The 27,249-nt window shown below is 36.1% G+C and overlaps 2 protein-coding genes across 3 annotated transcripts in view; one reads left to right on the top strand and one right to left on the bottom strand.

Moving 5' to 3' along the window:
* The window catches only part of RTN4IP1 (reticulon 4 interacting protein 1), a 52,063-nt gene extending 40,441 nt beyond the window's left edge, over positions 1-11,622 (bottom strand). Inside the window, exons 1-4 of one of the 2 annotated variants that reach the window (XM_037843530.1) lie at positions 10,935-11,622; positions 5,718-5,869; positions 4,893-4,961; positions 3,908-4,032 (exon numbers count right to left, since the gene is read on the bottom strand). In XM_037843530.1, the coding sequence (XP_037699458.1) occupies positions 3,908-4,032; positions 4,893-4,961; positions 5,718-5,869; positions 10,935-11,214 (626 nt within the window). In that variant the 5' untranslated portion in view covers positions 11,215-11,622. The remainder of the gene's footprint in view (positions 1-3,907; positions 4,033-4,892; positions 4,962-5,717; positions 5,870-10,934) is intronic. The other variant, XM_037843531.1, reaches the window with a different exon arrangement.
* An 89-nt stretch (positions 11,623-11,711) lies between these two features.
* The window catches only part of QRSL1 (glutaminyl-tRNA amidotransferase subunit QRSL1), a 36,009-nt gene continuing 20,471 nt past the window's right edge, over positions 11,712-27,249 (top strand). Inside the window, exons 1-5 of the mRNA XM_037843528.1 lie at positions 11,712-11,842; positions 19,399-19,558; positions 19,865-19,963; positions 20,919-21,015; positions 24,344-24,520. Coding sequence (XP_037699456.1) covers positions 11,819-11,842; positions 19,399-19,558; positions 19,865-19,963; positions 20,919-21,015; positions 24,344-24,520 — 557 coding nt within the window. The 5' untranslated portion in view covers positions 11,712-11,818. The remainder of the gene's footprint in view (positions 11,843-19,398; positions 19,559-19,864; positions 19,964-20,918; positions 21,016-24,343; positions 24,521-27,249) is intronic.

The raw sequence follows: 27,249 nt of genomic DNA, 5'->3' as shown, positions 1-27,249 counted from the left end.
TTTAGGTACAAAGAGGATATCTAACTGGAATCCAGGAGAAAGGACAGGGATAGAAACATAGGTCTGGATGTTACCAAAATATAAATAGATGCTCGGAGTAGATAGGATAGCCCTAGAAGACATAGGAGGAATGATGGGGTGAAACACTGGGAAAACAGCAACATTTAAAGATCTGGAAGAAGAGAAGCTTTTGAAAATGACCAGAGGTCAAAAAAGCAAGAGGAAAACAAAAGGCACCAAGTGTCCCTGAAACCAAGGAAAAAAGTGAGTATTAAGAAAGAGGGGGTGGTCAACAGGGCCAGATATTTCAGAGGTCAAAGAAAATAAGAACTGAAAAGCAGCAATGGGTTTGGCAACTTAGTGAGCTATGACCCTGGTGAGAGCAGGTGCAGTTGAACTGTGAGGTTGGAAGTTAGATTATAGTGAATTGAAAAGTAAATGACTCCTAAACTTCAAAAGATAGTTCACCCTAGTCACCCAGTAAAGTAGTCTGTAAAACACAAATTACCTAAAATCTTCTATTCCTTTAACTGAGCCCTCCCAGGGCTCCCAGGAGAACAGGCCCAGGAGTCCGGGTAGGATCTATTTGCATCACACTGGCCAGGCCAGAGCCTCCACCCATGCTCTCCTTTTCTTTTCAACCCCATAATTTCTTTATGCAAGTTAACAGCAGGGGTTTCTTTCTTCTTCCCCTTACCCCACTCAGATAGACAACCTAGTTAGGTGCAAATGAAAGCCCTAAATCCACAGGGACTGAGGGGAGAGGGGAGGGAAGGGTGAGAAACAGGTGGGTGGTGGGATGAAGAAGAGGCAGTAGAAGGCATTTAAAAGAAGAAAGTTGTCATAATGATGAAGCAGTCATTTTAATTTCAATAGAAGCATATTTGGCGCTGAGGGTGCAGGGTGTAGCACTTTAAGTTTCAGTCTTTAATTTTATAAGCAGAATTAATTAGATCCACAATTTACACTTACATGATAAAATTGTGATAAAACCTAATCTCAAAAAAAAAAACAACACTGAAAAGCATTCCTAAATCCACTGAAATGAGTTTAGAGTGCACACTATTTAAAAGTGAAATTTATTTAGTGGAGAAAGAATGGTTCAATTTCTAACACTTTCTAATATTTCTATCAGAGTGAAATACAACTTTCCCAGCAGATGAATTTTAGGCAGAGCATGAAATATTCAAGTGCGTCATGACACTACCAATAAATATAACCATCACATCATACTGTGTTTAAAATAGATCTATCAGGTGTAACAACTTCTTTTAAAAAGTTCTATTAATCTTGAGAGACCTGAATTATCTATGTGTTCCCACTGAATAAGTCAGGAAGAAACTAAGAATGGGCAGATAACATGGAAATAATTTCACCTGAACTTTCTTGAGATATCAACGTGTGGGTAAAAATGACAGCTATCAAAAATTCAAGATTAAATTATCCCCTTGGTTCACTGATGCTCTGTTGTTGCAAAAAATACAATTCTATAACAAAAAAGGAAAAAGGAAACACCAGCAAACCCTTAAAACGCCTTGTCTTAATCTCAAAAAGCTGTCTGATATAAGAAATCCCATAAAAATCTTCCAAGATACTGATGATTGTTTTTGTAACAGTCTTTTTTTCCTTTCTTTTATTAACTGGTTAGAAAAGCAGACAGTTCTTGATAACAAACACTGACATGTTTTCTGCAGACTAAAGCATGCCCTAATGCCAGTAACTAACAGAAAAAGATTAATTATTGCTTAGAGAAGCCAAAATAAGCTTCACCAATCACGAGTAGTAAAATTGAAAGACGAGACACAAGCCCCTTTGAATACCAGAATTCTGAATTTAAGTATAAGTCCCATTATAATAATTCCTTTGTTTAGAAGTATTTTTACAGTATATTTAAGTGCTGATATCTCATGTGATTCTCACAAATAAGTAGATGGAGAGACACGCAACCCCTACTACCCCTGTGTTGTAATTTCTGGAAAATGCCAAGTTTCAGAGTGCACCATGAGCCCAAGCTGAACACTGCAGCTCAGTACTGATGCATCCTGCAGGTCACTGTGTACGTGGGAATGTGGCAAAAGTTGGGGAGGTGAGCAAGGGAGTCTCTTATAATGCATTTCACTCTAGTTTGATTAACATGTGGGTCAATCAACCAACAAACCCAACTCAATATAATACATAATTGTCTTATCAAGTATAGAACTTTCTACTCCTTAAAACACTCTGCACAACTGACACTGTCCCGCACTCAGCAAATCTGAGGGAACTGCCACAAGACAGTCAAGAGCATGCACGTGCTCTGGTCAGTTAGTGGCAAAGTGGCGAGCAGGACCCAGGACTGCTTAAACAGAAGATAAAACAGTACTAAAGAAGTACCTACAAAGCCAATAACAAGCTGGGGGCACAGACCTATGCATCTGAGAAGGACTGCCGTCTCTTTTTCTCTAGATTAAAAGCATGTTGGATTGGAGAGCCCCCAACCTGGCAAAAGGAATGAGAGCTCTCTGACCAGAGTGCACACTCAGTATGTGAGTGTGCAAATACAGACAGTGTGCAAGCCCAGGCAGCCAAATATCCTTCAGGGAAAAAAAAGCAAACAAACAATAATATCAATTGTCTTTGCAGAGCTCACAGTCATAACAACAGGTCTAAAAATTTTGAATACAATTTTTGCAGGGTTATTAACTAAGACAAACCATTAGAAAAATCTATGTGGTCAAGCTAACATAATTTAAACAAAGCATTTCACTAAAATGATAACTTTCAGAAAGATAAACCTCAAAAGCTTGAAAAATGAACAAGGCTGACCTTAGAATAAGTATTTGCCTTGAATTTGATGATAAAATGGTATCACCTCATTAGATGAATAGCCTTCACACTGCTTTCAGAAATACAGCTTTTAAACCTTCATTAAATTCAATACTCTATCACAAAAAACCCTAAATATAAAGTGCAAGGTTTCACAACAGGAGTACAGAATTATAAAGACTTTATTTTTACCTGCACATTCCTTAGTAATCAAAAAACTAAGTTATTTTGATTTATTAAAACCTGGCCTACAGTTCTCGCCTTCATTATAATCATTAAATGTACCTAGTTTTCCCACCCAAACACAAAATCATCATTTTTCCCATGATATCTACTTTCTAAAATACAAAAAAAAAAAAACACATTATCATCTTATACTAATAGTAGCTCCAGTTACTGAGTACCTCCCATATGCCACAACATATGCCACAAGTTTTATATGTGGTATCTCATTTAATCCTTAGAACAAAACTCATAAAAGAGAAGTGACTCACTGGGACATACAGCTAGAAAGTAGCAGAATTTGGATATGAAGTCAAATACATGTAAAGACATTTCTCACAATATGTTGTTGCTAATACAACCAAACATAGATTTAAGGCCTTGAAGAACCATAATTGACCTAAAGAACTGACTCTAAAAGAATTCAAGGATATGCAACAGTGTTTTGGATTCTCTTTATATCTGGTTTTCATAAAACTCTGCAAGTGTAAGAACAACTCCTAGCAGGAAGAGGAAAGAAACACCTGCATGGTGATGTCATTCTTTAGAAACTGTTTGGAATGATCCTTAACCCTTTCGGGAATCTGGTAAGAGCTATGGATTATCTTCCCAAGATTCACAAAGTTTTACATTATTTTAGACAGTTCAGACTCCTGTAGCCCATCTACATATCTCAGTTTAAAAATCCCATTTGATTAGGCCAAGAGTCAACAGAATGAGGCTACGAAAGTGCAAGCTGACACAAAGAGAGTTCTTTGGAAATGGTTTTGAATGCTAGCATAACTCTGTTCATGTACAGGATCCCAATATTAACGCTTCGGACAAATCTACTACAAAGATCTTACAGAAGGAAAGAAGGGAAGCCACCATTAAAACTTACCGTTTTCCTGTGCAATTCTTGTCATTCAGGCCTCCAACCTTGTTTATGGCAGACCAGGCTGTGAGAGCCACATACGGCAAAGAGGCAGCTTGAGTATGAGTGAGTGATCTGGGCTTGTGAGAAACCTATATATGAAGACCACAAGTCAAAAGTAAGCAATGACTTGCAAACCTATGAGCAAAATTAAGTACACTAACCTTCATAGGAACCCAACTACTTTCACAAATAGGTCTATAAAATTCTTCACGTTTCAGTGATTATTGCATACCGTACTCCAAGATTATCCCACAAGAATCTTCTCCAAATGGCTCAACCTGCCTCACAGAGGTTCAGTAATGTTTTGTAGGCTGCATTACCAAGTACAAGTTGTTGCTTCATTCTTTATAAAAAGACCACACTCAATAACTCCATTAGTCCTAACTGCACCTAGAAAAAAATTCCAAATAAAACTTGAACCCTCTTAAACATATTCTAATTTGGTTTTGACACAAGCTGTTTCCTTTTTCCCACTTACAGAAAGGTAATTTTTCTGGGCTTTCTTGAATCTCAGTAACAGCCCTTTCTCCCTTTCTAACCTCCCTCAATATTGTCAATGTTAACTCCTTTCTCTCAGTTCAAATTGTCAGGACTGTCATTTTTGAAGTTAATCAGAACAATCTGACACTTCCATGTCTCTGCTTCAGATTAATCCTTACTCTCCATTTGGTATACTGGTTTCAACTATTTATACTGAGTAAAACCAAGAAACATAGTGGGGTTTCTAGATCTCTCTCCAAATCCCTGTTCCGAAAGACAAAGATAACCTTTTTGGCAGGCAGTGTTATTAAATGACAAATACTTTTTTAACCTATTCTCTACCTTATTGCCTTCAAACCTGTCCATAAAACAGGAACTCAATCTGAGAAACAACCAATTATGTCAGAGATATTTTTTAGTTTTTGTTTATATTTTCTAATGGTATTTCAGCATAGAATTGGTGAGTTACCTCATTTCCACTGACTACAACAAACTCTGAGAAAGTGCCTTGTTTCCATGGAGGAACTGCAGCCCAGACCTAAAACACATGCACACAACTTCATTAGAAACACAGATTTCTTCTTCTAACCAAAGCTAAGGATGTTGCTCCCTAACACATACCACACCCTGTGAAAAAAAGCACAAGTCAGCAGCATACTCAGCAAAAGAGTTATCTTTACATCATCTAGATTCATTACCTAGCATTTTTCTAGACTAATCAAGTCAAACCACATTGGAAGAAGACGCCAGTGTATCCTGCTGCATTTACTGAACTAAATAGTCTCTGAGGCTTGAATACTGGGTCCTCGCTATAACTGGGCATTCTCATCTGTGAAATGGGCCTAATCTCATTAAATGAGATTAAATGAGTTCTTTCATGAAAAGTAATTAGAATAGTGTTAACTATCATTATGAGCCCATTAAGATTTCTTTGTACAAAAGTTCAAAGTGACAAGTGATTTTACCAAACTTCAGCTTTTAAAACAATGAACCCATTAGGTCTAAATTGCCATTTAAAGGTTCTTACAAGGAGAAAAACAGTCCCAATCTGACATGTTTTAAAGTTTTGCAGTTCTTAAACACCAGATTTAGAAAACCCAAGTACTATCAAGCTATTTTGGAATTGTTTTGGAAAATGTAATAACAGAATCAGGAAAGTGAAGGTTCTGGCCAAAACTCAAAGTATGTTTTGTTGAAAAGAAGTAAAAAGGTCAATGGTATGGAACATACTTCCAAAAGAAGCAGAATGAAATTTCCACATTTAGAAAAGCAGCAGTGGCATTTCACAACTCACCTCATCTCCAGGTTTGAAGTACTTCACATCAAGTCCACATTCCATCACCACACCAGACACATCTCGACCCAGAGTCAGAGGAAATTCTTCTCCTTTGACTTTAATATGTAAAGGATCACGCTTCATATTTAAAGCTGTAGCTCCATAACCACCTATAAAATACAATTTATCTGTTTCTTCCTAAAGTAAGAATGGAATGATTTTAAAACTAGTACAGAATTATAGGCCAGGTACAATTCTAGATCCTTAAAATCTAGAAAATAAAGTAATCAACCATATCATTGTTTACCATCACACAGGGAAGTATAAAACCATGAGTGTTGATCCCTTCAAAGAAAATTACTTGGAAAGTTATAATTACTTATTTAAGTAAAACTACCATTGCTCATAATGTTTTGGAAAATCCAACTTTGAAACTGTCTTAGAATTTTAGTATTTCCTTTTATACAGTTTTACTTTGTTTTAGAAGCGGGTACCTTTAACATATTAATTTATTCATTCACTCATTTTTAAAACAACCAAGTCGTTTGATGCCAAGTCCACTGAAGAAGATAATGTTACGCTATTTGAAGTTAATATACAAATAAATGACGCAGGGATATAAAGTATTTGATACTGACACTGGTCCATTAGTAATGGTCCCAACCCCCCACCCCAAAATAGTTCTAGAATAACATCTTTGGAATAAGTAAGTGCATAGATTCCTAAGTGGAAAAAAGACTTGACTGCATCTGTTCTGATAAATCAGGTTAATTACTTTATTTTATATACATGTATATATATATTTAAAGAATATATCTTCTAATCATAATTGTTTATGTTCAAAAAGCTGGCTACTCCATCTACAATAGTCCAAAATAGTTTATTACAAAGCTTCATCATTTGTGTTTCTAAAACATAAAGTATCTGTTATTTTCTTCTCTGCTTAAAATTTTTCTCAGGCTCCCTATCACTCAGAAGAACATCTGTGGTATGTGAGGCTCTCTACGATAGGGACCCAAGTCACCTCTCTAGTCTCATGCACCATTCCCTGCCCCACCATTTATGCTCCAGAATTACTAAATCACTCTGTAAGTCTCCGCTTCCCCCGCCACCCACTCCCAGGGGCAGTACATTAGATACCCAAGATGAGGACAAACCAGCGTCAGAGATTAAAAGGTGTAGCCAGTCCTGAAAGCCCAGTGAAGGTCGTTCAAAGAAGTCAAATGCTGCTGATGGAGAAGACAGTTTTTCAAAAAAGGTCAAAGGCTGCTAATAGGTTAAAAAAAAAAAAAAAAAAAGACTGGATTGAACAACATTGAGGTCTTACGTGACCTTGACAGCAGCCATTGTTGTGGAGTAGTGTGTTTGAGAGAAAATAAGAAAGGAACTGGAGACTGAATCTAAAAGATTCAGAGTCAACTTTTTCAAATAGTTTTGCTATAAAAGGAGCTGAGATATGGAACGGCTGGAAGGCGGCAACTAGATGGAGAGGGGTGTCCTTTCTAAGAGGGGAGGGACCAAAGCATGTTTAGATGCTGATGGGAATGATCCAATAGAAAAGAAGAGACTGATGATGCAGGAAAGAATTGCTAGAACAATGTCCCTGAGAGGGGTGAGAGGAGATGCGACCTAATGCACAAGCAGAGGGTTGGCCTTAGACAGGTAGGCAGCTTACAGTTGCTTTTCTTCAAAAAAAAAAAAAAAAAAAAAAATCAAAACACATGGGAAAACGTGTTTGAAAACTGGGATTGTCCCAGAAAATCTAAACTGATTAAGCTGATGGACACTGTGCCAATATTATACATTTCCTATCTGGCTAGTTTGGAGTGTACCCTATCAGGGGGAAAAAAATCCCCAAAGTTCTTATGTAATACTCACAAAAGTCATATTTCACTTTTCCTGTCTTACATAGCTTTTCCATGACTAGCACATAATTAAACCATTATTCACTGAAATTCCTGTGTGATTTGAGCAACTGAGGTGGACATTTAGCCATATCAAATTTTAGCTGCTTTTCAGAGCTTCAAAAAGGCTTCAGTCCGCTCCAAAGCACAGAGCCTGCAAGGCTGTTTAAACAGTGTTCCTGGTAACCCTGGAATGCTAATGTGTCAACTGAGTAGCCTGACTCACTTAGTACTATCCAAAATAGACCAGTGAGAACCTGCTTGATGACACAAAATAATGGGGGCCCTTAGGAGCCTCATCCAATTGAAAGAGGTTACCAGTGGTACTGAACAATATGGAAAATCATAAATCTGTCATTGGAGTTTCAAAGACTTTAATCCCATCTATAGACATCAAACTTTATTGGTATGATGCTGTTGGCTGAACTTTTTTTTCTATTTTTAAGACTATCCATTTCTTTAGCCATTTCTATGATTTATTATTTTATGCCCAACAGTAGTGGCCATCTCCAGGAAAAGAGCCTGTCTCCCTGTTTCAAAACAAAATAGATGTATCTCTTGCTTTCTTGTCAAGGGAAATTAAATGCTCCCTACAGTTTACACTGTTCTACTTATTACTTTATTTCCTCTAGCTACCATTTTAGAGATCTTATGCAACAACATCTCAAAAAGAATCCATGCACAGGCAATCAAAAGAGGATAGCTTGCAAGTATCACCACCCAGTCAAGTCATAAAAACCTGAGTTGTCTCAAGAATATTATATGAAAATAAAATGTGATACAGTATTATACTATTAAATAGCAGCCAAGAAAAGCCCAGATGCAGCAATTCCACTGAGATTAAAACCTACACACAAATTTTGCATTCAAAGAAATGAAAAATCAACACATTTAAATGAAGACAAAATACTGTTCATTTAAGCTTATAATGTTAAGTCAGAAGGAAAATATAAAACAACATAGAAATAATAACTGAATGACAATTACTTATGTGAAGCACTGAAACAGGTAGTAGTTGATAGAGCTTCTTCTTCAAAGAACTTACAGTCAAAGGAAATGAAAAAAACATACTGATTACTGGGTACAAACCTATCACTTAAAGACATATCTTCAAAAACTAAATTATCTTCATGCCCAACATAAAAGAAATAAAGCATTTAAAACAACATGCCCAACTAGTAGTAGCAATTATTACCTCAAAGCAAACAAAAATAATACAAATATGGATTTCATGGGGCAATCATAGTAAAGTCATTTCAAATCATTCTTATTAGAGCTTTCTAGCTACATACACTCTAAAAGTTGAAAGTCTTTCTCCAAATTCCTTTCCCTCAAAGAAATGTGTAAGTTATTCCATTACATTGTCTAGTTCAGCCATATCTAATAGAAATACAATGTGTGCCACAAGTGTAATTTTAAATTTTCCAGCCATTAAAAAAAGTAAAAGGAAACAAATGAAATTTTAGTATTTGACTTAATATATCCAAAGTATTTTTAGTTCAACATGTAATCAATATAAATTAATGAGACTGTACATTTTTTTGTTCTAAGTCGTTGAAATCCAGTGTGTATTTTACACTGACTGCATATGACAATTCAGACTAGCCATGTTTCAGTTGCTCAGCAGCCACATGTGGCTAGTGACTACCATAAAGGGCAGTACAAGTCTAGATATATTCACTAAGTTAATAATAGCATTCAAGATATTGGAGTTAAAGGACCTAAAGGCAGTGAATCCAGACTTTATTTCCCAGCAGTTCTCCAAGTTAAGTAGGTCCAAGAGACCTTTTCAAGAAGTCTACAAGGTCCTCTCCATTCCAACTACCTATCAGTGCAGGGCCAGCTTTTCTTCACATACTTCAGAGAACATATTGCAACAGACTGAATGCATACATATGAAAATCTAGCTGTCTTATTAAACCAGACACTGAAGAGATTGCTGAGGTGTAAAATAATGTTATGCTTCTCACTCTTTTTTTTTTTTTCCTTGCTTATTTTGGAAAATACAGTAATTTTTCCCTGTAATCTCTTTGAGGGGAGATTTCATGCTATCTCAATTACTACCCATTCCAATGCTTCACATATGTGCTTTCCTTATGTCATTTTATATATTCGGATTTAATTTTGTAATGTTAACACATGCATTTACTATACTGATTAATGAATAAATACTTAAAAATTTGTTTTAATTTCTCTTGAGGTAAATACTGATAGCTATAACCACATAAACAAAAGCTCCATATTTTTACAAGTGTCAAGAAGTTCCAGGACTCCAAAATTTGAGACTTGTTGCCCTAGACTATCGCACCACTCCTGGAAAAAGAGGAAGAAATAAAAAGAACTCAAAATCTCAACACTCTCGTACTTGCCTGTAAATCCCACAAAACGGTTCATTCTATCATTAATCTTAATTTTGTAATTGGATATATACATAAACAAAGAAATTTAGTTCCCACATAGTACTCATATTAGAGATATGTGTGAACTATCGTGTTATCAAGGCAATCTATTGAGTAGAATTATAGGTTTACACACACAAGCACTTTAAAACACAGACCCATGGTTAAATTAAACTGCATATTGCCGCTTACTTAAAACACTGATGTTAACTGACCAATCATCCCAAAAGATGTTTTTTGACTGCTTCAGAAGTCATTTTCATTTGCTTTTTGTTCCCATAAGCAAAACTGACAATATTTTTGTCAATATCTTCCAACATTAAAGTAATTCACAAGTAGTGATCAATTTTTTCAGCACTTCAATAAATATAATAATTGCATAGCTTATTTTTAAGGGCTACAGTGCTCTCCAAGCTTTGCCAATATCCCCAGAAACTGAGATAACATTCCTATTTAGGATGGAGCAAAACAGGCAGAGTGCACAGCAGGAATGAGAAAAGTACTGTGTCCATATCATAGACTTCTGTTTTATTGCTTTGACCACTGGACCGATAAAGGAAGCTTTATGCCAATTCTGAACTGATGTGAAAGCATAAACATATCCAATAACTGTGCTTGACCTCAAATATCACAAAGGAGAGTACACCAGAAAGCTGTAGACACAACTCTCAAGTCCCGGTTTACGAAGCACGGAAAAAGATCTGAGCCCGTATTTTATAAAAGATCAAAAAAACACCATAGACATTGCAATTTCAACATGTTTGGAAACAATGTTTGCTGACCTACTGTCACATATCTAAACGATTCCATTGTGTTAACCACAGAATTGAAGTCAAACAATTGATCTTTTGAACTGCGAATCTGATGAAATTCTGTGAAGAGCTAAAAAAGAAAAAAAAACAGGTAGCAAAGAATGTCTTTTGACAACTTACTTCTCATATTAACATCTATAGGATTTACACTCGCAGCGTGGACTTTAACAATGACTTCATTTGGATAGTGTATGATAGGTAACATCATGTTCTGAGTGAATCGAAGCACTTCATTCTTCCCATATTTATCTATTACCCAAGCCGGCATGACAGTACTCCTTGGAGAGGTAGTACTAATCTTTCTAACAACGGAAGACTTTTGTACAAATTTGCTTCTCCAGAAGCAAACCGCAGTACATACATTTCTTCTAAGCACACAGGTCTTCAGAAATTCCATCATAAACAGTGGTTGAATTGCACGTGCCAATTAAAAAGCACTTGGATTGGATCAAACTCTCACCCCCGTATTCGGTCAAATTCTGCCAAACACACTAGCCGATTTCACAGATGAGCATTCACTGAAAAAGGAGGTTAATCTAATAAAGCAATTGAAGGAAGGAGAATATGGAATTATTTCGCTCTTAGCATCTGAGATGCTCCAGTCAGCATTCTGTCCACTCTTCCCTCCCTTCCTCTTTAAAACAACAACAGCAACAACAAAAAGAACCGCTAGAACCCCGCTCTGTTTCTGGGAACCCTCGGCCGCACAAGCAGACACCCCTCGCGTCCCGGACGCAGCAAAGATTCTGAAGTTTTCCGGTTCCCACCGCGACCTTAGCCCAGAGTCTCCTTGCAAGCAGGATCTCGCCCATCCCCCATCGCGGAGATAACCAATCATGCACAAGGATGATTTCCTAGTTCTGCAGTTCGACCAATCCAAGTACTCGGTGCTGAGGGGCTCAATGACGTTCAAAGATGGCTGCGCCCATGTACCGGTAACAGCTGTTGTCTTTTTTCCCTCCTTGTCACCTGGTCCCTGTGGTAGCTGACTGAGCACAAAGACCATGCTGGGCCGGACCCTCCGAGAAGTGAGTGGGATTGGACAACTGAGGGCCCTCGGATGGCGGGAAGATGGGCGGAAAGGAGTCCCTGGGCCTGACCACGCATTCTGGTCAGCCTCCCCGCCCCCTTCTTTTGAAGTGGGCGGGGAGATCCGGAATTTTCGGGGCTTAGGCTGTACATTCCATACCTGTTTTATTTTTGTGACCTCAGCAAGGACGGTCTCTGCATCGCAGATCTGTAGGTTGGAATGTTCACCTGCTTTTCGGGGTTAGAACTTTGTTGAGGACCCAGTTAGTCTCTCAGAAAGGGGGTCTGACAGGTTACCGGGTTTTGCATGTTCACTTCAGTTCCCCACACTCGTCTGATGCAGTTTTGTGAGAAGAACGCAGAGAACTGGTAATTTGCAAAATCCCAAAGAGCAATTTTGGGCTTTTTGTTCCCCTTGATATATTCACTGTCTAGGGTTCAACTATCACTAAAATACTAACGACTCCCTAGTCCGCGTCTCTACTTCTTGGACATCATTTTAAACCTTAGTCTTAAACCTTAGTCTATATTTGTGAATGCCTTTTGAACATCGCTTCCAAATGTTCCATAAGCACTTCAAACTCAACTTATCTAAATTTGAATTTATCTTTGTAACAGGATCACGCCTTTTTCTCTCAACTTCCATCTTAAAGCAAAACAAAATGAAACCTGTTTTCTGAATTCTTAATATTCTCCTTTTAATGGCACAACTGCTCTCTCAGTTCCGGAGTGGAAAGTGAAGTCATCCTTAGATTTTTCTTCATCTCTCACATCCAACAAATCACTAAGCCATGTTAATTCTGTCTTGTAACTATGCCTGCAATCTTTTCTCTCACTTTATCCTGGCTGCTCTGACTTTATTCAGTTCTCCTTCCTCTCTGACCCAGATCTCCCAAATTTTAGAACTGTCTGCTCACAACTATCAGAATCAGGTTGGGAACCTTGTTAAAGCCACTACCTGTGTAGTAAGGCCTGGAGTATATGGTTTAACCAGGGCTCCATGTGATTCTATTGATCTGTAGGGGCTGAGGAGAATATATTTTTAAATAAGTCCATTAAATTTTAAAGCAAGTTTGGGTCTTTTTGGTAAGCAGATTGGATTCTTCACTGACAGGATAAGCCAGATGGTTAAGATGGTAAAACAATAATGTATTTTGAGGGGTAGAAGTGGAGAATTATTTATTGTTTTAAAGCCTGTGGATTTAAAGTTCTCATAATTTATAACTGTCTAAACAGCTGCCAGCCTGGAAAGGGAGACTTTGTAGGTAGAGATACAAAACGGAAGCTGGAAGGCTGAGTAGGTCCTCAAGAGTTTGGAACTCAGGAAGGAGGCTAGGTAGAAGCATATAAATTAGCCAGAGTGTAGAAGGTAATTAAAGCTACATGCCTGAAGAGCTCAGCTAGGAAAATGAGTATAAAGAAAGAAGGCCTAACTTTTGAACATTTAGAGGGCAGCAATGGAAGCAGAGCCAATCAAAGAGACTGGAAGAGACCACTAATAAGACAGGAGGAAAACAATGAGGGTGTGGTGTCCTGAAACACAAGTGATGACTTGTGTTGAAGGCTGCTGAGAAGTATTGTAAGATGAGAACTGAGTGTTGACTACTGAATTTAGGAATGTGGAGGTTGCTGGTAATCTTGACATGCAATTTCATGGAGCAGTGAAGACAAAATCCTGAATGTAATGTGTTACACAGAGAATAGAAACCAGTAAGCTGGACACTGAGCCCTCAAGAGGTTTTCCTATACCTTCAGCATTTATTGGAAAGATAGTTCTTTTCCTAAGTGAATCTCTGATGTTATCTGTAAAGTTAATAAAAATGTTCTCCACTTGTTACAGAGAAGTGAATATCATGTCTTGCACAGACAAGTAGTGGTTAAGAGCATGAGCTTTGGAAACAAGGCAGGTCTTGGTTTGAATTCCAACTCTTCCAAATTCTAGCTATGTGACCTTAAACAGGAACTTCGGTTTTTTCATCTGTAAAATGGAGATAATATCATCTCTTTGGTGTGGAAGAGATAAAAGCATTTTAGCATGATGTCTAGCTATTAATATTAATCGTGTTACTAAATTATATATTTTTACAATTTTCCCTTCCCTGAGTTTCTAAGATTGGTTCCTGAGGAAGATTTTGTATTTTTTCTGAGGAGGTATAATTAGTTTTTTCTTGCATAACACATTGGTACAAACTTCAGCCTAAAAGAACACAGATGTATTATTTCAGAATTCTGGACGCAGAACACAGAGTAGATGGCTTTTCTGCTTAGGGTCTCATAAGACTGAAATCTCCTCTGGAACTCAGGGGTCCTCTTCCAGGCTCATTCAGGTTACTGGCAGAATGTGTTACCTTGTGGCTGAAGGACTGAGGTCCCAGTTTTCTTGCTTACTGTTGGGAGGGGGTTGCCACTCACAGTTCGTTTCATAGCCAGACAGCCCCCTTCATGGGCAGTTTACAACGTGGATGTTTGCTTTCTTTCAGGCCAGCAGGAGTGCATCTCTGTAGTGCCCTATCTCTTTTAAGGGCTCACCTGATTAGGTCAGGCCAACCCAGTGTAGTCTCCTTTTTGATTAACTCAGAGTCAACTAAGGCCGTTAATTATATCTACAGAAGCTCCTTGCCATATTACACAATCACCAGAATGATATCCCATCATATTCACAGATGTCACCCAAGGGGAGGAAATCTCAGATGTGAGGGGATCCCATCTTAGAATTCTGCCTACCACAGGGGTTAGTTGAAGATGCAGATTGGAAGAGCCAGGTAACCTCAGAGCATACGAAGAGACAGAAAAGGGAGAGATTTGGGTGCCTTCTAAAAGGACTGAAACTCTGGGAAGATTAAAGAACTTTTTGAAGAAATTTTGCTGACTTTATCATGAATGTAAAATGATAAACCTACATAATGGGAGAAAATATTTGGAAAGCACATATCCAATAAAGGATTAATATCCAGAATATATAAAAAAAATCTTCCAACTTAACAAAAACACAAATAACCCAGTTAACTAATGGGCAAAAGACTTGAACAGACATCTCTCCAAAGATGATATATAAATGGCTAAAAAGCCTGTGAAAAGATGCTCAACATCATTAACTATCAGGGAAATGTAAATCAAGACCACGATGAGATGATATCTTACACCCATTAGAATGGCTGCTATAAAAAAAAAGGAAAATAAATGTTGGAGAGGATGCAGAGAAATAGGGACACTCATTCATTGCTGGTAGCAATGTAAAATGGTGCAGCCGCTGTGGAAGACAGTTTGGCAGTTCCTCAGAAAGCTAAATATAGAACTACCATATGACCCAGCAATCCCACCACTGGGTATATACCCAAAAGAATTGAAAGCAGGGACTTGAACAGATATTTGCACACTGATGTTCTTAGCAGCATTATTCACAATTGCCAAAAGGTGGAAGCAACCCAAGTGTCCATCAACTGATGGATAAATAAAATGTGGTATATACACACAGTGGAATCTTATTCAGCCATAAAAAGGAATAAAGTCTTGATACCTGTGACACCTGGATAAACCTTGACGACATCATGTTGAATGAAATAAACCAGACACAAAGGAGAAATGTTGTATGATCTCACTGTTTTGAAACAATTAGAATAAGAGAGTCAGAATCTAGAATATAGGTTGCCAGGGATGGGGATAGGGAATGGGAAGTTAATGCTTAAAATGAACAGGGTTCTCATTTGGAATGATGTAAATGTTTTGGTAATGGAGGATGGTGATGGTAGCACAACATTGTGAACACAGTTAACAGCACTGAAAGGTGTATCTGAATATGGTTTCAAGGGGAAATGTTAGATTGTATATATGGTAACAGAATAAAAATTTAAAAAATCGTCTGTGGGACTGTACTACCTAAACAGTAAACCCTAAGTTAAACCATGGACTTTAATAGTACAGTTATAAAAATGTGCTGAGATCAGTTTTAACAATTGTGTTCCATGCCATACAAGGTGTTGCAGGTGGGGTGGTATATGGGAATCCTGTATTTTTTGTATGATTGTTCTGTAAACCCACAACTTCCCTAAATAATAAAAAAGATTTTTTAAGATTAAAAAAAAAAAAAAAAGAAAGAAATTTTGCTATGTAGCCTGTAAAATCTCCTTCTTGATGTCCTCAAATCACTTTAGTAAAGATTCACATTAGTTTTCAAGGGATGTGGTGTGGGGGGGGGGGGAATAGAATGAGAGATGAAGAAGTGGAGGCATTGAATATAGACATCTTTTGAGGAATTTTGCCTTAAGAGAACAGAATTGGGATCTAGGGAGAGTGTATTTAAGATGGGAGATAGTCCAGCATGTTTATATGCTCAAGGGAATGAGCCAACAGAGAGGAGTAAATTGATACAGGAGAGAGAGGGGAGCAAGATGAGATGAGACCCAAAACACAGGTGAGAGGATTGGCCTTAGATAGGAACACAGGCAGCTCATTATTTTTTAACAGGATAGAAGCAGAGTAAATATGTATAGTTGCAGGTGGGTTGGTAGATTTGATAGAGGGAAAACAGAGTTGTCTTCTAATTTCTTCTGTTAACTTCAGGGAAATAAGAAGTCAAAGCATTGACCAAAAGTGAGGTAGAGAGGAGTTGTTGGAGATGAGAGGGGAGAGGAGAAAGTGTGAAATAGTCTTCTGGGGAAATAGAGAAGCAATTTGATCAAAGAAGTAGGGTTTCTGGGTAGGGCTAAGTATCCATGTGAAGTTGGTGGTCATAAATTGAAAGTGAAATCAGTTAGCATAGTGGCCTGTTTTACTCACACCATAATTAGCTGCAGACACAGTATAGACTGTTAGGGTTTTACCTTTGGAGGGATAAAGGAGCAAGAGGGTTGAGGCCATATGCAAGGAATTGTCTGTAGTGATAGATTATGGAATCTAAGCTGCATAAGGAGTGAAGTCAAGACATGAAAGGGTGATGATGTATAACAAAGTAATGTGTGAAGTCTGTGGCACAGAGGTCTCTATAGAGTCAAAGAACTATTGGAGGGTGGGTAGTGAGGGGCAGGAGATGATGGTCAGAGAGTGGGATGACTAGAAATGAGACTTGGGAAATTATACAGATTTTATACTTGGGAAATTATACAGATTTTGGTAATGAGGTAGACCCAGTTATGACTAGGGGAGTTGGAGAAGGAAGGTTCATAGGAAGTGAGGAAATCAAGGAACTGAGAAGCTGGGTTTCTGTCTACATGAACTTGGAGTTTGAAGTCAGCAAAAATGACAACAGGAGCCACAGTAAAGAAGATTACAGTGAATTAAGAGCCACGATCTTCAAGGAGTGAAAGGGAGTGCCAGGAAAGTTGTAGCTTAACACACCAGGGAGAGTGATATAAACTTCTGGAAAGCATTTGTTTCAGATGTGCTGGGATTTTTGAGAAAGGCATGGGGAGAAATGCTTTGAAAGGCACTGAGGAACAAGGAGGACATCCATCTGCACCCCTCCCATCCCCACCAGACATTATGGTTACAGCAAAGGTAGGAGAAAAAATAGAATCTGAGAGGAGGTTGGAGAAAACATTACTTGAGAAAGCTGCAAGAGAAGCACTGGCCTCAAGGGAAAGCCTGGTTTCCATTATAGAAAAGAAGGTAACAAGAACTTTTTTTTTTAAGAAAAATTTTTCACTTGACTTCGTCTTATTCAAATATGAAAACCTTCAGTTTTGCCCCATGGGAGCCATGCTATTCATATGCTCAGTTCTTTCTAGCTATTGAGTATCTTTTAAATCCTTTTACTTTGTTTTCATTTCTCTTCTCCAATTGCCTTATTAATTCTCAAATCTGGATTTCCTACAAATGGCCCTAATAAAGATCAGCATCATATAAAAGGTGTGCTCCTAGACAATATCATTTCTTGCCATTCTCACCACAATTATGGCTTGTTCGCCCTTATTCTCCTACCAGTTGGTAAGTCAGAAAGCAGCTTGAGGGTTAGTGGTCATTAGGGGATTTAAAGAGACTCAAGAAAGGAGAGAAGTTGGTAGACAATTTCCCTCATTATTACAATTTTGCCATGGGATAGCCCTACCGGGATACCTCTGTGTCTCTTCAAGCTTTGGTTTTGCTAGTTCTGACTCTTTTTCACCAGCTTACTACTGTCCTTTCTTCCCATTCCGTATTTGCAATATTAGAATACACTACTGTCTTTTATTTCTCTCCAGCTCCTTTCTTCTAAAGTGTTTATATTTCATAGAAACTTTTCAAAAGTAACTGCCCCTCTCCCTCCTCTCTGCCAAGCCTCGCTTGCCCCTCCACATCCCTAAATCACTCCCTGAAGCCTCCCCATAGCAGCTCCTTTTTCTCTTATCCTTTAGCATGAGGGGTTCTCTCAATGGCATATTCCCACTGCTCTTCTCATTTAAAACCCTCAGCTGTAAGAAAGCCATTGCTTTGATGATTGATTCCACAGCAGAGAGCAGATCATTTGCAGATTTTCCCCTCAAACTCAAACTCCTGTTGCTTGATGTATATAGGACAGCCCAGGTGAAGAAGCAGTAGGTTTGGAGGACCAAAAACGCTTGGGTAGTGTAGAGATAGAAATGATGAGAAGCAAGCGTTATGAAGTCACCTCTACCCTTTTACTATTTGTGTGACTTTGAACAAATCATTTAACTCTGCTGAATCTCAGTTTTCTCAACTGTAAAATGAGCTTAATAATACCTAACTTACATAGTTGTTATAAGGGTTAAATGAAGTAATAGTGCATGTAAAGCAACAGTGCCTGGCTTTTGGTAAATATTCAATAAATGTTACTCCTTTCCCTGCCTCCCTTGTCTCTAAGATCCATCTTTTCTGACTCTTTTTTCATAAAATCTCCATAGCTTTGATATCTTTGACTTTTTGTTATCCATTCCTTTGATCTGATTCATGACTATATATTATTATCACTTTCTATAGTAAATGTGAGACAGTCATAACTTCAGCTCAGGCTTCCATATACATATACTGTCAATATACAGGTTCTGGTCACTTGTAGTGAAGATTATTTTAATGCTTTCAAAGGCAGGATTCCAGAAAAGTTTGGTTTTCGTTTGCTTTTGAATCCATATTTTATAAACATGCCTCTGAATTTGTAGTGGCTCTTTCTTGAATTCTACAATAGGTATATAGATCTTTAGCTGTAAGTTCTGCAGTGCCTTGTCCAGTTCAGTTCTCTTTTTTTAACTCTTGACTGCCTGTGTTGTTGCTGAGCTACCCTTGTGCATACTCAATCCTAGCCTAACCTTTACCCATGCTAGGGCTCTACTTCCCCTGAACATAATGGTTTACCTAAACTATTGTTCTTGATTGTATAAGCTTGATTTAGAAATAGCAGCTGCTCGGCTAGGGAGCTCAAAGTCTTGCTCTCCGTCCTACCCTCAAGCTGATCAATGCATTCACTACACTAAGTGTATGGTCAGTAGATTCTCTTGATTTCAAACCCAAGCCTCACTTCAAAATGTTATAATTAACCATTCCCCACCCCATACCCCCACCCTGCCAGTGTACTATTTGAACCTTTGCAGTCTCAGTAAAGGGTTTTGAATCCTGTATACTCTAGGTTTCTGCAGCACTGAAACAAGGGCAAACTACTCCAACAGAGCTCTGTCAAAAATGCCTAACTCTTATTAAGAAGACCAAGTTTCTAAATGCTTATGTTACTGTATCAGAGGAGGTAGCCTTAAAGCAAGCTGAAGAATCAGAAAAAAGATATGAGAAAGGTAAATTATTTTAATTATACTTAATTGTTATATCTCCAGAGAAGGAGTTTAATTGGATATAGCGGTCACCTTTTGGCAAGTGACACTTTTAACATAAAACATACTCTCATTTAAACTCTTGCCATGAGTTATTTAAAAAAAGGCTAATGGATATGTGATGCTTTATAATGTTCTGCTATAATAATTTCTAACCTAAATTTGATTTAAGAAGTATTTTTGCCAAAAACTAATAGTTATTACAATATGTAGTTGTAGTGTCTATATTTTAAACTATTATCTCATGTATCGCACTTCTGCCTCACACAGGTCAATCACTTGGAGATTTAGATGGAATTCCTGTTGCAGTAAAAGACAACTTTAGCACATTTGGCATTGAAACAACATGTGCATCAAACATGCTGAAAGGTAAAATGTATCTGATCAGAGCATTAATAATTTTATTAAAGTAGGTACTTTTCAGTTGAAGTTAAAAATAAAATCCTAAAATTCAAAATAACCTTGGACTATATCTCCCTTCAGAATGCAACCTTATTCTTCAGAGGTAGGCCTGCTTAATGAATGATTCGAATCCTATTTGGGAAGTTTGAGATTCAATTCCTGATCACCATAGACACACCAGGTGTCCTCTAACTACAGTTCATTGATAACATGGGAATAGGTAGGAAGTAGCTATTACCATGATTACCCATCCTGTGAGGGTGATGTGATGGTGACTCATTAGCATCCACCATCCAGTTATTTTTTTATTCCCTGACTCCTCTATTTCTTATATAGTGTTATTCTCTATAATTTAGTAGGTCAAGTGGAAGCTTATTTATCAAGATGTTTAGAAGGAAGGAAAAGAAATGGAAAAAGGTTCTCTAGAGTACTACACATGGAATATGCCTCAGGTTCATGTGATAGATGGACTGTTGTTAATTGTTTTGGAATATATGCTACAATTTTTCAGTAGATTTTAATTGAGAATAAAAATCTATTTCTACTGAGAAATACGTAAAAATTATTTTGTGATATAGCATCATGTGAGAGGAAATAGTGGAATATAATGAAAAAAATAATGATTTCCAATTAATTTCAAATGAATAAGGTATGTCACTGTCATGCATATTTTGTAGTACTAACTGCTAAAGTTAATGTACAGACTATCTTTGGAAAAAATATAGCAGTTGGCAGTAGAAAAAATTAATTAACTCTTGAAAGAAGTACAACCTCAACCTGTTACTCAAATTAGGAATAATTAACAAATATAAATATGAATGAATTTCTTAATCACAGTTTAAAATCTTGTGTGTTCTTTGCATATGATCTACATGTTCATTGATTTCTCTCCTATAATAAAAACAACTGAATTTGTTTTTAGGTTATGTACCACCTTATAATGCTACAGTAGTTCAGAAGTTGTTGGATCAGGGAGCTCTACTTATGGGAAAAACAAATTTAGATGAGTTTGCTATGGGGTAAGTAAAACTGAACTTTTCTTCTCTAATAGTTCTTTCATCTGTCTTTCATTTTATTAAACATAGGTACCTAAAAACAGTGAGGTGATTTCTTGAGGATTCTAATGCTAGTTTCTCAGTCCCTGTGTGAGATTATGTTTGGTTGTCTAGTCAGTATACAGTCATATCTCATTTGGGTTTTGGTTTGCATTTCCCTGATAACTAATGGTGTTAAACATCTTTTCATAGGTTTACTTTGCCATCCATTAATCTTCAATGAAGTATCTGTTCGATCTTCTGCATATTTCTTTTAATGGGTTAATTTGTCTTATTACAGAGTTGTAGGAGTTCTTCACATATTCTGGTTTCAAGTCCATTATCAGATAATGTGTTATGCAAATATATTCTCCCATTCTGCAACTTGTCTTTTCATTCTCTAAATATGCCTTTCAAAGAACATAAACTCATAACTTTGATAAGGTCTAGTTTATCATGTTTTCTTTTATAATTTATATTTTTTGTGTCCTAGATGAGAAATCTTTAACTAAAGTTCATAAAAATTTTTCACTTATGTTTCTCCTAGAGGTTTTATAGTTTTATTGCTTACGTTTAGACTCTTAATCCATTTTGAGTTAATTTTTTACATGTGGTGTTTGTAAAATCAGGTTCACTTTTTTTGCATATGGATGTCCAATAATTCCAACACCATTTATTTTAAAAATTATCCTTTCCTCATTAGATAACCTTGTCATCTTTGTGTAAAATTGTATGATCTCACTGATAAGAAATTATTAGGATAAGCAAACTCATACAGTCAGAATCTAGAATATAGGTTACCAGGGGATGGGGGATAGGGGTAGGTTAGGGAATAGGGGGTTAAGGCTTAACATGTTCTATTAGGAATGATGAAAACGTTTTGGTAATGAATGTGGTGATGGTAGCACAACATTGTGAATGGAATTAGCAGCACTGAAATATATATATCTGAATGTGGGTGTTTTGGGTTTTCTTTTTTTATGTCTAGCTGCTATTTTCCTTTTTGGAGCAATGAAAATGGTGTAAAATTGAATGTGATGATTACACAACTAGGGGATGACACTGTGAGACATTGATAGTATACTTTGAATGGATTACATGGTATGTGAATATATCTCAATAAAATTTGCAGTTAAAAAAAAGAAGAAATTAAAAAAAAAAAAAAAAAAGGCTAAAGGAAGTAAAACCTGAAACTATGAAACTTACGGAAGAAAACTTAGAAGAAAATCTTTGTGACCTTGAGTTAGGCAAAGATTTCTTAGAAAAGACAGATAAATGATTAGCCATAAAATTAAAATTTAATCAATGTGACTTCATTAAAATTAAGAACTTCTGTTCTCTGAAATACATGTTAAAAAGTAAAAAAAAAATTAAAAAAACAAGCCATGGACTGAGAGAAAAACACATATTTGAGAAAGAACGGGTTTCCAGAATATGCAGAACCTCTTCCAACTCAATGATAAGAAAACAGATAAACAGATAACCCAATTTTTTTAAAAATGGGCAAAAGATTCGAGCAGACATCAAACAAGATGCATTTGGCAAATAAATACATGAAAGAATGCTGAATAGTATTAGTAATTAGAGAAATGCTAATTAAAACCACAATGAGATACACATACACATTAGAAGGGCACAAACAAAACCAAACGGCAATGCCAAGCTCTGCAACAAAGGAGAGCAATTGGATATCTCATATATTGCTGGTGGGGAATGCAAAATGGTTTGGCCGTTTTGAAAAATAGTTTGGCAGTTTCTTATACAGTTAAACATACACTTAACATATGACCCAGCAACCCCACTCTTAGGTATTTACCCAAGAAAAGAAGACACATGTTTACACAAAAGCACTGGCTAGGACCTTCAGTAAAATGTTTGAGTTAGCTTTACTTATAATTGCTAAGAACTGGAAACAACCAAATGTCCATTGGCTGGTGAATGGTTTAAAGGGAAAAGAAGCTAAAGAGACATGACAATTAAATACAATATCTGACTCTAGACTAGATCCTTCACTGGAGGTAAGAACATGCTATAAAGGACATTATTGGGTCAGCTAACCAAATTTGATTACAAATAGTAGATTTAAGTATTGTATTAATGTTAAGTTTACTGAGATTGATAACTATACTGTGACTGTGTAAGAGAATATCATTATTCTTAGGAAATGTATAAACATTCTAAAGTATCTAGGGATAAAGGGCCATGATGTATATAACTTACCCTTAAGTGATTTAGAAAAAAAAAGTGCTTATATGTACATATATAAACACACACACAACACAAAAATGGTAAAAGGAGTAAAACTGAACAATATGTGAATATGGGTAAAGAGTATGCAGTGTTCTTCATACTATTTTTATTTTGTAATTTATCTGTAAGATTGAAATTATTTCACAAATATTTTTTAAAGTGATTAGCATTCTACTAATAATGCTTTTCTTAAAACTTCTACTTAGGAGATTCCTTCAAAAGAATTCTTGTTACCTGTTTGAATATTTGTGACACTTTTTAACTAGGAGACTTTATATAAGGAAAATCATCTTTAGCTAAATTGGATTATCAATTGGTACAAAATATTTCATTTTGTTAGCAGACTAGTTTTCTCTATCTTTTACCACAAATGCTTTTACTTCCTGTTTTAGTTTCCTAGGCTGCTCAAAGCAGATTCCATGAAATGGGTTGGCTTCAAACAGTGGGAATTTATTAGCTTACAGTTTGAGACAATGAGAATGTCCAAATCAAGGAATCATCAAAGCAATGCTTTCTTCCCAAAGACTGGTTGCTAGCAATCCTTGGCTTCTCTGCCACATGGCAAGGCAGGTCTCTCCCTTCTCTTCCACGTTCCATTGCTTTCAGCTTCTTACTTCCATGGCCTTTTCTCTATCTCGCTCGCTCTCTCTTGCTCTCCCTCGCTCTCTCTTGCTCTCTCTCTCTGTATTCATTCCGTTTATAAATGACTCCAGTAAGAGGGTTAAGACCCATCCTGAATGAGGTGGGTCATACCTTAATTGAAGTAACCTCATCAGAAGATCCTACTTAAACCCACAGGATTGGATTAGCTTTAAGAACATGATTTTCTGGGGGTACATTCAGTTCCAAACCACCATACTTCCCATCCTCCACCTCCTCAAAGATTTCCTAGATAGGACAAGTAAAGCCATATTTGAGTAGGCTTCCTGTTTTTTCCAATTCAAGCTGTAGTGGATTAGTAAAAGCAAATGAGTGTCAGAAGCAAGTAATATACTTGGGAGATGAAAATTATATATAAAATGTAAATTTCACTAATACGTCTTGCTTAATTTCTTTAACTCAGATCTGGAAGCACAGATGGTGTATTTGGACCAGTTAAAAACCCTTGGAGTTATTCAAGGCAATATAGAGAAAAGAGGAAGCAGAAGCACCCTGACGAGCATGAAGATTCAAACTGGTTAATAACTGGAGGAAGCTCAGGCGGTAGTGCAGCTGCCGTATCAGCATTCACATGCTTTGCGTAAGATGCTTTTTTTCTGTTTTCATTTTAAAACCCAACAGCGACCAAATAGTCATAAACCATATGCAAAATCTAACTTTATAACAGCTAATACCTTTGTTTTTTATTTCTTTTTAGAAACATTGAGCTATTTGTGCTCAATGGTATTTCACAATTATATCTTATAAATCCAGTCAACTGTATGCTGCATTGTATATTTTGATCATTTAACTTCAAAATAACATTTAACTCTTCTTCTGTATTATCTGTTTCTTTCAAAAACATGCCTTTATGGATCTTGCAGAGTAAAACAGTTAGTATAAAAGGACTTCATTGGATTTAATTTTTTAATAATTCATTTGGGTATCTGCTGATTGTACAAATATTTGTAACATACCCTGACTTTGGTTGAGTGCTGCTACGCTAAGCTGTTATCTTTATCCTTAAGATAATTCTGACTTTTGAATAGAGAAAAATGCTCCTAACACCTATCAGTAGGATATTTAAATTAGTATTTTCATAAATCCATAACCAAAAATATATATCAGTGAATAAGGTTTTTTCAAGTTTGTTAGGATCTGGTCTGTCCATGTGTCATACTTGTATTTGGAAAGAATCCATAGACAATATTTGTTTTAAGCCCCATTTGTAAAGCATTTCTTTCCCCCTAGAGAAGAGTAAATAAATAGGATAGTTATTATATTTTATTGATCTGAATTAAACCAAATTGAATATGTTTCTTTAGTAATACTGTACGTATTTTATCTCTCCTTAATTATGTACTAAAACTAAGCTCTCTCACAGGCATTGCAACCAATACATTATTTATATTTTTAAAAGCCATGGAAATTTGGGTTCTACAGTTTTTGTTTTTTTTTTTAAGTTCCCCTAAAATCGTGTTAGCAAGTAAATCCATTTCATTTTATCTCTGTGGAATTTTATAGCATTGTATTAATATTAATGAGAGTTCTGTCAAGTAAGGACTGCCAGGATTAGGTGCTTTTTTTCTATACTCATCACTCCATTTAGTGTTCATCTTTCAAAATGTGCTTTCAGAAGGTGGCGTTTTGACATGTAATTCCTATGGAAATGTAAGTTTTGCTTTATTACATAGCCATCAGTGAATCTTAATAAGAAAATGTATCCTTTTAGAAATTGGGAAGGCAACAGTCTGATTTTGTATCTTAAATTGACTTGGCAAGCAAGGAGATATAATTTGCATTTTCTGTAAAGCCCAAGTTTCATGTCATTGCTAGGAGGCTTGTTAAATTCACTGCTTTAATTTAAGTCTAATCAATAGAAGCCCTGATCAAAAGTAACTTCACATTGAAAATATCCCAAACTGTAAAGTATTCTCCTTTTGTTTTTCTTCCTTTTGATTTGTCTCTTTTATAATAGTTTTTAAAACAGGAAGAGTCTTGGAATATTATACAGGCACTATAAAGAATGCTATAGAGCACTATATAGTGACATGGAAAGATAACCAAGATACATTGTTAAGTGAAAGACAAGTTGCAGAACAGTATGTATAGTTTGATCCTATTTCTATTAAAAGTAATAATTACATATATATATGTTAGTTATATGAAAGTGTGTGGATTGAATGCATATCGAAATTGATCATTTGAGGGCTGTGAGTATAAGAGGAATTTTTCTATATATATATATATATCATATAGTTATATAATATCTCAATTTTTGTTAAAGGTATATACTATCTTAATCAGGAAAACTCAGAAAGTGTTTTTTTCTGAAATAGATTTTTTTTTTTAATTTTAAATAAGAAAAGCACACACTCTGTAGATAATTGGGCAAAGAAATAGACACTTCATAGATGGGTAATGCAAAAGCAAATAAAGATGAAAAATTATTCAAAGAAATGTACAGAAACAGCTTTTTTGGTTATCCAATTAATGAAAATTAAAAAAACTGAGTACTCAGCAATGGTAATGAAACATTAAAACAATAAAATTTACTGCAATTGGAAATATAAATTGATACCTTTCTGACAAGTAATTTGACAATATGTGTCAAAAACATAACAGGTAGAGCCTTTGGCCCAGTAACATTTCTTCTTGGAAGCTAGTCTAAAAAATGATTAGACATATGGGCAAAGATTTATGTTTAAATGTGTTTATTACCAAATTATTTATTATACGGTTATTATTCTGGTTGGAAACAATATAAATGTTTAAGTAAATTATAATACATCTCTATCCATGATCCTCAGTGGGGTTGCTAAAGGACTATATTTGAATTTCTGGAAGGAGTGTGTTTAGTTTGTCAAAGCATACTGTAAAATTGCCATTGTTTTCTATTTATTTTAAGTATCAGGTAACATCAAAGGAAGGTATAAGATTTTTATGTATGTTGGTAAGAGAGTGGACTTTAAAATATCAGGAATCACCAATCTATATGACAGAATATTATACATACTTGAAATTTTCAGTCATTTTAATGATAATGCAAGGCCCATAAGCAAAAAGCAACTAGAAAATTATGACTACAGAATGATTTCAACTCTGAAAAAAAATGTGCATTAAAAAAAGACTTGGAGTTAATATGCCAAAATGTTAAAAGTGTTTGCTTTAGGTAGTGGAATATTTTGTTACCTCCTTACACTTTTCTAAACTTTATGAATTCTTTATGATGAGTATGTGTTATTTTTTTATAATCAGAGGAAAATACAGTTTAAAAATATACTTTTAAAAAGATAGATTCTAAATATAATTTCAGCTATGTCATTTAAA

Source organism: Choloepus didactylus, chromosome 7 (assembly GCF_015220235.1).
Source record: "Choloepus didactylus isolate mChoDid1 chromosome 7, mChoDid1.pri, whole genome shotgun sequence".
NCBI classification, from domain to species: Eukaryota; Metazoa; Chordata; class Mammalia; order Pilosa; family Megalonychidae; genus Choloepus; species Choloepus didactylus.
Note: the sequence above shows the minus strand (reverse complement) of the source record. Positions and strands in the feature narration are given on the sequence as shown.